The sequence below is a fragment of the Micropterus dolomieu genome, linkage group LG02 (assembly GCF_021292245.1).
Source record: "Micropterus dolomieu isolate WLL.071019.BEF.003 ecotype Adirondacks linkage group LG02, ASM2129224v1, whole genome shotgun sequence".
NCBI lineage: Eukaryota > Metazoa > Chordata > Actinopteri > Centrarchiformes > Centrarchidae > Micropterus > Micropterus dolomieu.
Window position 1 is genome coordinate 20,612,531 of NC_060151.1, and position 11,662 is coordinate 20,624,192.

The 11,662-nt window shown below is 40.7% G+C and overlaps 1 protein-coding gene across 5 annotated transcripts in view; it reads right to left on the bottom strand.

Annotated features, from left to right (window-relative positions):
• The window catches only part of brd4 (bromodomain containing 4), a 38,545-nt gene that overhangs the window by 17,801 nt on the left and 9,082 nt on the right, over positions 1-11,662 (bottom strand). The window contains exon 1 of one of the 5 annotated variants that reach the window (XM_046031924.1): positions 10,960-11,510. The exons of the other annotated variants lie outside the window; for them this stretch is intronic. Coding sequence (XP_045887880.1) covers positions 10,960-11,057 — 98 coding nt within the window. The 5' untranslated portion in view covers positions 11,058-11,510. Of the gene's footprint in view, positions 1-10,959; positions 11,511-11,662 lie in introns of those variants that run through there. 5 annotated transcript variants of the gene reach the window in all.

Consider the following 11,662-nt stretch of genomic DNA (forward strand, 5'->3'; position numbering starts at 1 on the left):
AAAAGAGAGGCTGCACATTCAGCCGATCACACGACTACATCTGGTAATAAGCTGCAGTCAGTAAAATTAGCTGATCCGCTGCTGTGCCACAAAGGCGTTAAATTGATATGATGGAACGCAATGATATAAAGTACATAAAAATGTACAGAGTAGAGTTAAAGGATATCAGAATATGAAACAAATGGAAAGCCAAGTTCGGTGATAAACTTGAAACAGTGACTAACAAGTCTGAGACCTCAGCTAATGTTGCGGGGCTGTTAAAATAATGCATAGGCTAGGTACATGCAGGCACATGAGGATAAAAAGAGGCTTGACCTTCTCTTTCTTTCGGTGTTACTTGTGTGTTTGGTTGAAATTTGGCATGAAATTTGAATTCTGTGTTTTACAATTTAAGCACATGTTCTCATTAGAGAGTGTGTGATCAATGTGATGGATGAATAAAATGTCTACAATTCAACAAGAATATAATAAAAATGCAATCAATATCAATAATAATAATAGTGTGCATGCGTGCAGGAGGCACTGAGCCCTGCCCTTGGTGAAACACCACAGAGACCAGAGGACAGAAGCAGTGCCCGTAAATGACACAATAACATAGCAGTATAGTTTTCTGTTCATTTGGCTTAAGCGCTGTGAAAAACTGCTTATAATTTCTAGGGAAAGCCACGATTTTTATAAATTGCATCCACATTTTCGCAGATTTCACAATCAAATCTCTCCCTTCGGAGAGAGAGTGCGCTTTGTAGAGTATGACAACACAACAATAACTGACCTAGCCAAACTTGAATTGCAACATTGGGGCAAGTTTGCAGGAAGACCGTCAGAATATAAATTTCACTGTCAGCGTGACAAGCTTGCAATCAGGACAAGAGTTTTGTTGATTATTCCATCAATATACTTAAGCCATTGTGATATTTGATTAAGATTAAATAACTCAATATCTTTTAAATTGTTATAGGAAGATAAAAGTGTCAATGAGGTAATTTTAAGAACGTAAGTGATTAAAGTCTGAAATGTTTTGAGAAAGCTAATGGCTTTACTAAGGTAGAACATGGATATCTATCTGTCCATTTCTCACAGCAAACAACAGATGAAGACTAATATACACTGCTCAAAAAAATAAAGGGAACACTTAAACAACACAATGTAACTCCAAGTCAATCACACTCCTGTGAAATCAAACTGTCCACTTAGGAAGCAACACTGATTGACAATCAATTTCACATGCTGTTGTGCAAATGGAATAGACAACAGGTGGAAATTATAGGCAATTAGCAAGACACCCCCAATAAAGGAGTGGTTCTGCAGGTGGTGACCACAGACCACTTCTCAGTTCCTATGCTTCCTGGCTGATGTTTTGGTCACTTTTGAATGCTGGCGGTGCTTTCACTCTAGTGGTAGCATGAGACGGAGTCTACAACCCACACAAGTGGCTCAGGTAGTGCCGCTCATCCAGGATGGCACATCAATGCGAGCTGTGGCAAGAAGGTTTGCTGTGTCTGTCAGCGTAGTGTCCAGAGCATGGAGGCGCTACCAGGAGACAGGCCAGTACATCAGGAGACGTGGGGGAGGCCGTAGGAGGGCAACAACCCAGCAGCAGGACCGCTACCTCCTCCTTTGTGCAAGAAGGAGCAGGAGGAGCACTGCCAGAGCCCTGCAAAATGACCTCCAGCAGGCCACAAATGTGCATGTGTCTGCTCAAACGGTCAGAAACAGACTCCATGAGGGTGGTATGAGGGCCCGACGTCCACAGGTGGGGGTTGTGCTAACAGCCCAACACCGTGCAGGACGTTTGGCATTTGCCAGAGAACACCAAGATTGGCAAATTCGCCACTGGCGCCCTGTGCTCTTCACAGATGAAAGCAGGTTCCCACTGAGCACATGTGACAGACGTGGCAGAGTCTGGAGACGCCGTGGAGAACGTTCTGCTGCCTGCAACATCCTCCAGCATGACCGGTTTGGCGGTGGGTCAGTAATGGTGTGGGGTGGCATTTCTTTTGGGGGCTGCACAGCCCTCCATGTGCTCGCCAGAGGTAGCCTGACTGCCATTAGGTACCGAGATGAGATCCTCAGACCCCTTGTGAGACCATATGCTGGTGCGGTTGGCCCTGGGTTCCTCCTAATGCAAGACAATGCTAGACCTCATGTGGCTGGAGTGTGTCAGCAGTTCTTGCAAGAGAATTCTATGGACTGGCCCGCCCGTTCCCCAGACCTGAATCCAATTGAGCACATCTGGGACATCATGTCTCGCTCCATCCACCAACGCCACGTTGCACCACAGACTGCTTTAGTCCAGGTCTGGGAGGAGATCCCTCAGGAGACCATCCGGCACCTCATCAGGAGCATGCCCAGGCATTGTAGGGAGGTCATACAGGTATGTGGAGGCCACACACACTACTAAACCTCATTTTGACTTGTTTTAAGGACATTACATCAAAGTTGGATTGGCCTGTAGTGTGGTTTTCCACTTTGATTTTGACTGCGACTCCAAATCCAGACCTCCGTGGGTTCATAAATTTTATTTCCATTGATCATTTTTGTGCAATTTTGTTGTCAGCACATTTAACTATGTAAAGATAGGGGTATTTAATGAGATTATTTAATTCATTCAGATCTAGGATGTGTTATTTTAGTGTTCCCTTTATTTTTTTGAGCAGTGTAGTTCCTTAAGCCAATATGAGGATGTTATTTTTAGGCGAAACTGTACAGGGTAAGGCTGGCAATGCATAATTTCATGATGATCATTGTGCACCACCAGTTATACCTTGCATTAAAATGTGTTTTGGGTAATCCGATTACAATCAAATAGTGCTTGACCACATGACAGTACAGGTGTAAATGCAAGAGAGCCGCGTGTGGAGGAGGCTTTTTAATCATTTCAATATGCTACATCATTGAGACGAACATGGTACTGAATGATAGGGGAAGGAATCACCAGAGGCCCCACGATACGATATTATCACGATATTTATGTTGCGATTCGATTTTATTGCGATTTTAAATATATTGAGATATATTGCAATTTATTACCTTTTTCCAACTTCCAATTAGGTCCCTAAAGTCAAACTTTGTCAACATCTGTTTATCTAAAAAGATACATTTCTCTGTTTGTTCATATCACTTTTTCAGTCCTCTATATGGTCCTGTTAAGTTTTCTAGCGGACTAAAAAAGCAATAGATTTTATTATTCTAGTACCAAAAAATTAAAACCCATCCCATCTGCAATTTATATAATAAAATATCGATACTTGGCGTCCGTGTATCGATACAATATTGCCATGGCAAATATCACGATACTATGCTGTATCGATTTTTTTCCCCTCACCCCTACTGAATGACATCGGTACCAACAGGTGTGTTTTACTGTTGCTTTACCAGGTCAGTGCTTGTAAAATTCCTTGTCCGTTTCTCTCTGTGTTTCTCTACAAAGTGCTAAAATGGGTCGCCAAATATAGCCTACTTTGGCACCCAAATAAAGTCTTTGTGTGGGGAAGCACGGCTTATTTTGGCTTTCAAGGTATCACAAATTGCGAGCATTGTGTCTCAAAGTGAACTTCCACACCAACGACATCACGGCTGATCAAGCTGAAAAAAAACGTCAGATTTCCGTCACCAGCCAATTCATCGGTGAATCTCTGATTGCAATCCAATCACCAAAAACACATTTTAATGCTAGGTGCAAAGAGGGTTAACACCAGGTGTAAATGTAATCAGACTAAATCATTTAGATACAATTAGGGCTGGGCGATATGGCCAAAAATGTTATCACGATAAAAACATTTCATATCATTCGATTTCGATAACTGTCACGATATATGTCACGTCTGTCAAATTCTTTCAAGTTGATTTTTGCTCCTGAGTTATCTTTATGGTCAGAATGTGACAAACACTTTATGCCAAACAGTAGATCACTTTACAAGTCTGAGGTAGAACATTAATAACTATTATCGTTTAACAAATATTAGCTAATCTTTTTTCAGGCCTCTTTTTTTTCAACAAAATTAATATTTTAATAGAAAAACTAAGTGCAATTTCGTGATCCAAATGAATTAAAGCGATATTTATTGACGATATACATTGAACATTTATTATATTGTTATTGAGCTTCTCTACAAATCAACATCTCTGCAAGTTGTACTTTTTTTTTGTGCATGGATTTAATTTCTGGCCTGTTAACAAAGCATCTATCTCTATATTCTTTAAGTCATTGTTAAATTTGCGATCATCTTTTTGATGCATTTCTCCTCATAAGCATCACATTCTGAAGCCTTTTCTGTGATAATAATTTAACAAAGATTTGAGGGTTGTAATCTTCCGGTTGCAATCCGCCATTTTTACAATAATAATTGCTATAGTGTACAAATGTAGAGGGTTTGCTGAATTAATTGCACAAGCTGGAGGAAGGTCCTGTACAGATGGCTATGGGCACCAAACGGACACATCTAAAGCATAAAGAGCTCCAGAGCCAGCACCACAGGAAATCTCCCACACGGACAAAGTCAAAAAATGTAGCCACAATATGAGCATTTAGCTGGCCTCCAGTGCTGCATGGAGCAAAGTTGCATCATATACACACAAATACTGCCAGATGGTCCTCAACAGCTCATTAACATCAGCAAAAAGCACACTCAGAGCAACAGTCATCGACATACCAGCACTGCCAATGATGACGAGTGTAAACAAACTTCTGGGAACACAGAGACAGATGCAATAAATGAATGATATCCTGTAGGATTCAGGCATCTGTAGTACAGGCATACCGTACAGTGTTTCCCACAGAATGACAGTAGAACTGTGCGAGGACAGGGCAAGCGGGACAGCGGAGAATCTTTCCATTTCCAGGAGGTTATTTCTTATTTCACCATTTTAATTCTACTTCATTCTCTATCTTATTTAAGTGTTTACTCTACTTTAATCTGCTCACCTTGCTTTTCCCTTCTGTTCCCTTTTCCCCAGACTTGCACACACCTACACCTCTGGTTTCTTACTGCAAACACACTGGCTTGCCCGGCCTCTTTCGGTTTCTCTCTCCCTGTATATGTCTGCTGTGCTGACTCCATCACCATCACAGAACTTTTGGATATTTCAATCCCCCAATTCCATGTTCCTCTGAAAAACGCTAAAATGGGCCACAAATATAGTTTAGCAGCTGTTAATATACCTGGGCAGCCTGCCCCAAGTAAAGTCTAAATGGGAGAAACACTGCTGTATGCTCGTTACTAAGATAATTGTTGCTTACTAATGACATTAATGGAAACAGGTCTTTTTAAGTTACTTACTGAAGCAATAAAGTAAAGCAATTTGAAGGACTGAAATCACTCTGAAGTAGCGGTTGTCGAAATGGCTTTGATCCGGTCAGTATCATTATAGCGTTTTTTAGAACTGGAGGTTGTTTTTTGCTGGCGCCTTGGGCCTGTCGTGGACAGCTGACTTCCAAAGCTTTGCATCTTCTTAAGATTCCATGCACTAGTTAGGTTTCGGTCTTTAACAGCAACTGATTTTCAATATAGTTTGCAGATTGATCAGGCAACATCTGTCTTTTTAAAGACAAACCACCTCCATGTCAGTGAGGTTGATCAACGTTCAATTCAATCTAATGAAGTGGATTGCAAGGCTGGTGGTGTAAGTATCTCTTCGAGCTCTTTGTTCACTCATTTTTAACTTCAGTCATGTATTTTTCGGCAGCTATTGTTTGTTTTAACTGTAGCACAATTGTACTGTATGCATGACGCAGTGAATGCCCAGACAAGGTGTTTTTGATCATGACGATAATGTCTGCTCACACATCATTAAAACAACGATTATCTCAGACTTTGTATATCGCACACACCTACTCACTGGGTTTCCACTTTGTGAGACTTCTCTGCAGTCTATCTTGTGGTGCCACGCTGACAGTAGTACATATGTACAAACATGTGAAAGCACTGGTCTTTATGCATAAAAAAGCCATTTGTGAAAAAATGTAGGAGCAAACAATTTTCCAGTCATAAAAAGAGACAGGTTTTATGTAAGGACAGTCTACTGCAGGCATTAATGTAATTTAGGCGCTTTCACCCAAACAGTTCCAGGGAGCAACAATCCTCATCTTTAGGAATGTACTCAAGAGCTAAAAGCTTCTTTGGTGCATTTTTGTTTGCATTACCACTGCATCTCAAGAATCAATAAGGATTATGCTGCTAAATGATTGTTCTTTGCAATTTAAAATAGTACAACCGATGAACTATGCTGAGCCTGTGTTTTTTGTGGTTCTCTTTATTAGTAAATAAATGACACTACACCACCCATAATCCTAATATTTACACAAACAGCAAAAATTATTATTATTATCGATTAATCTGTCAGTTATTTTTTTCAAAGAATAAGTTAATTGTTTAGTCTATCAAAAAGAAAATAGTGTGATTTTCTGTCAATCAACTGATGAATTGACTAATTGTTTCAGCAATAAACACAATGTATTTGTTTTCATTTTAACCTAGAGTTATACTTGATGTTGATGTCAATAGTGACATATTCAACCAGTCAATGTGATAAATCAGTATAAACCACCTTCAACAACTTGCTGTCCTGGTGTAAGAGCAATGTTGTCATGTGAGACTAATCAAGTCTGCAGAAGCCCTCAACACATCAAGAGGTCCACTTCCTGTTGCTGCATGTCCTGTATCGCTCTTGGCTCTGGAATAATGGTTGACCTTTGACCTGGACATACATCACTGCAGCTGCTGTGGAATGTTTTCTGGGAAGAGGTGGCTCTGGTTACTGGGGTGGGGGATGCACGTCTCACACAAGGAAGTCTAGTCCTGTGTACAGCATCACACTGACTGTCCAACATAGGAGGGGGAGAAAAACATAACAGCATGATGTCTGCATCCCCCGTGAAAGTAAACTATTAATCATTCATGTATGTGGGTGGTGATTGAATTCAGGCAAAAATGTAGGCCTGCCGATTCCACTTTTGCTTGAAAGCAAAATAATAAATAATTCATGGGACCACAGTGACAAGGCCAAGAACACCATTCCCTACTTCTTCACCAGCCGTTTCACTCTTTCATAAAACACCCATCAAACCTTCTCCAGGGAGCAGCTCCACTCTAACGTTACTGTATCTGCCAGTACACAGCAATGTATTGATTCAACTGATACTCTTATTTGTTGGTCTATTTGCACGCATGTCTTAAATGTTTATATTTGAATTTTTCTTCTTCTTCTCTAGACTTTTATGAACTCAAATGGGTTCTGTGCCCATTCAGTTCCAATAAGAAGGGTGATTCAAAGAATGGGTCTAGATGTAAATACTGGAGGACACTTTCTCCTGAAGTACACCAATAAGGTAAATACAGGCAAAGGACATTAACCCTGGCTGAATTTCCTTATTAAAGGTAGACTAGTAACAAAGGAGGAGATAAAGATAATCCCTAAGATATAGTTTAATGATGATTGATTGATCACCATTAGGAATTTGAGGAAACTACCATTGTTCAACAAAGTTGAAGCAATGCTTATCATGCTTCCCTGGGACATCAATTACAAAAATGTTTTCATCAAATAACTGCACTGAGCCAAGCATAAACAACAGTGATCAGAACCTGTGATGAGGGCACACCACAACCTTTTCCATATGACAGGTACACCAAGATAAAATGCTGTGTTTTTCTTTGTAGTGCCATTATCAGCCTGTGCTCTGTACAAAGAAAAGAGACTGTGATGAAAAAATGATGACTCATGGCACTAAATGGGTGAAATCACTGATTCAGTAGGCTTTACAGCCAGAGAGCTGTCTTTTAAACCACTTTTTCAACACTAGTGCCAATGTACCACTCACACCAAAACTTGATGGGCAACGGTCAGCCACAAGACCCTAAACTACGATCCGATGGCATCTAAAAGCAGACTGTAGTGTGCCAAGGCATTTTCTGCTCTCCAAAATAGGTGCCAAGAATTTCATTTCATCTTTTTCCATCTAGTTGGTGAATAATGACAGGCTGGGCAGGAGCGGTAATTTTGACATCATTCAGTGTTTCCCCTATATGCATTCAGGAGCGGCAGTGTGCCACTGCTGAATCATGACTGCCACTACTAAAATTTCCCACGATCGTTTTCACTTGCACACTGTGCGAGCACGGCAACACCCAATGCTTGGCTAGCTTCTTCTCCTCGTTCTATGCAGAACATCTACGTGACAGATGGTGTTATAAGAGCAGCGTAACTCCTGTAAGGAATCGGGAAGTGCGTAGCGCGTGTTTGATTGGACGAGTGGCAGAAAGTGATGGTGAATGTGTCTGTAACAGAGTGTCAGCTTTTCAAGACCAAGAAAAGTTTGTGTGTTGTTTTCCCACCTGCTGGAAAAGTGAAGCCTGTTAGCGCTAGCAAACATCTCCCCTCCCCTTCAGACTGCGCAGCTAAGCAGGAAAGCTTATACAGTAGCCTAGGCCGTGTCTTTTGGCTGCTATGTAACTGAACATTAACTCAATTTATAGAAAGTAACTGGTACATGTATTTTATTACTGCCTACTTGTCCAATGTTGAGAACATCAGGTACAAACAGAGTAAACTGGCGTAGCCTACAGCTCTGTCCTGTACACAGACTGATTCAATTATTTTTCACTTTTCAGGCGAGTCTGAAAAAGCGGTTGTTGGGAAGGGAAAGGATGGTGGTGACTGTAAAGGAGTTGAGCTTAGTAAAGCAAATGATGCAAACTAGTCCTTTTAAGCTAATGAGGAGACGTTTCATTTTGGATTTTGATGTACAAATAAAATGCACCTCAGAAGGGAGGAGGTTTCTCATTTTTCCTCTCTCTTTTTTTTTTATTAATGTCTATACAGATAAATGTCAAAGTCTGTAAAATGAATACACAAAAGGCGTATTCTGTGGAGAGAATCATAACCAACCAAATTACTTTCCACAAATCTAATGGTTGTAGTTTCTCCCCAGTAGACTGATCTTTGGGTGTTTGTTATTTATTATCTGCTCTAGCTTTTCCAACTATTTGTTCAGAGATATGGTGAAAATAATGGCCCAATATGATGTGAAATTACATATTTGTCATTGGAAAACGTAAGATTTTCTTGGTGGAGAACCCCCAAACCTCCCGACCATGACAAACACCAAAACATTAATCTAAAGCTCACATTAAACTATGGGAAAACGCTGAAGTTTTAAGCTATTCTAATGTGCATTGCATGCTCATGGACACAAGAGCAATGTTGCTGAGACATGTTGTGTTGGGGTTTTTTATTCAGACAAAAAGTTTGCTTCACCTCCGCTGCTACAACTCCATCCTAGGAGAGACACTGTCATTATTTCATTGATTTAAAACCTAAAATAAGACAGCTTTAATCACATTTATTATTCAAATATCCAATTTACTTGTGCTGCTAAAATAACAATAACAGTTAGCGGTTTAATGATAAACCACAATAGAATTCCCAACAGTTAGTATTACCATTTCAAATTTGAATTACCATTAAAACTGTGTTCGATAACGATGCTTTGAAAATCTCACAGTAAATACTGTTAATTACAACAGATGCATACGTTTTTGTAAGTGCTGAGAGAAACATGATGAAAAATCGCTCATTGCACATGATAACACGTAGTTTAGTCTTCCAACAAACATCCCTTGTTCATTAAAATCCGGTAATCATGGAATTGGTTGTAAAAGTGTTCCAACAGGAGAAACGCTATAGACTCTTACATAAATTGTGCATTAAGTCATTGCATATACTTTATAACATCTTTAATGTTAATGCACATTTGATATGGTTTTCAAATGCTTACATAAGGAATTGTATGTTATTATTATTAATGTTTATGCAGACAAAAGTGCCCAGTGCTGCTGGTTTGATGTGTGGTTTTTAATATAAAACTTGGTGAAATGGTTTCAGTGTGTGTAATAGTACCTTTTAGTTTAATAATAAGCTTCCAAATTTTCTCAAAATTGTGAAGTTGTGGCTGAATACTGCCAGTACACACAGGTAATAATTCCAAGACACATGAATTACGTAGCAGAGTTAACTATTCTCACTTGGTCCACGTTGTATCATGTGCTATTGGCCTGTTGCTACCTTATTTGAGTACCTCTGAAACTTGGCTTCAAGGAAAACAAATTTTGCCAAGGTTTCTATGGTAACACGCAGCTTGTTGACCAGCATACTGTATTTTTATTCTCGATGGTTCAAAAATCCTACTTTTGGGCTTATCAATTCAATAGTAAACACCCATAACCTGTGCTACGTGAATATGGTTAGAGACAAACGTAAGAGAAAAATGTGGACAGCTTTGTTCTGTCTTATTGGTATTGAAACCAGAAATGATCAAATCTAACAAGAATCATTGTTTCCAATAATTCATCGGAAGGTCCGAACTTAAAGAAGTTCCCCTAGCATTGATTACCAGCACTTATTGTATGAGTCAGTGCATGAGCACACAAACTGACTCAAATAGACTAGCCATGAGTCAGGCACAATCTAACAGGAAAAGGCGAGAAGCATGCCAGCTCTTTCAGGTTAAACTTCCAGCTGGTTAGGATAAGCAAGCCAAACCCTACCAGGAATAACGAGACATTTTTACTGCTGACACACACACACACACACACACACACACACACACACACACACACACACACCCCTTCTTCCTCTATAGTCCCCCTTCCCCCACAACCCCTTCTCACCAGGAGGTAGGTTCATGGATTCTAGATAAAATCTGGATAACAATACTACTCTCAACGCAACACTGAAGACATCTAAACTGGACTGTTGTGCCCTGGGCCATGTGAAGCTACAGATAGGAAAATCATGTGGTTAGCACTAAGAATCATTACTCTAGGCTGACATAAATTTAGCCTTCTCTTCAGCTTTGTATTTCAATTGATAATATTTTGTATACCGTATGTATGAAGACTTCAGTGACAGCGTTAAATATGAAAACTCTGTAGGTGAATGTACTTCCCCAGATAACATTACCTTTTCACAGAGACGGAATGTGCAATTTTTTCCAGAAGGGCGTCCAGTTTTTGAAAATCCAGCAAATCGTTTGACTTGGCATGCATCTTGTAATCCATTTATAAACTCCACTAAACAGAAACAGAAACCAAAAACGGTCACAAAAAATTTACACAGAAGTTTGTTTCCTTTCTCCTCATCCAAAACACAGGAGAGATCAATTCTTCAGGTATCCTAAAATCCCACAGAACACAGTAGTAATCCTTAGTGTAGTCCAAGCGAAGTTTGTTCTACAAAAAAAGCCCCAGCCTGGCAACAGTGGTTCCAGGCAGGGAGGAAAGGCCGTGGAAGCCTACAGCCGGCAGGCTGTTTAGCTGTGTGAACCGGTCCTCTCTCTACCCCATCCCCCTCTCAGCAGTACAACGGCCCAGTTGCCACAGGCTCTTCGCTCCATTGTGTGTCCTCTCCAGGGCTTCCCCAACTTACATGGACACAAGCCGCAAGCAAGAGGTGGACAAGGAGAGAAGGGAGAGAGGGCTCGATAAGATCCAGGAGGAACACTTTATTCCTCTCGCTCGCTCTCTCACCCTCTCTCTAGCACAGGCAGACCAGCATGCAGTTACTCAACAGTAAAAATGGCTCTGCTGCTTCCTCATTCAAGGGAGCCTCAGCCCACACACCCCCCCCCCCCCCCCCCCCCCCCCCCCCCCCCCCCCCCCCTCCC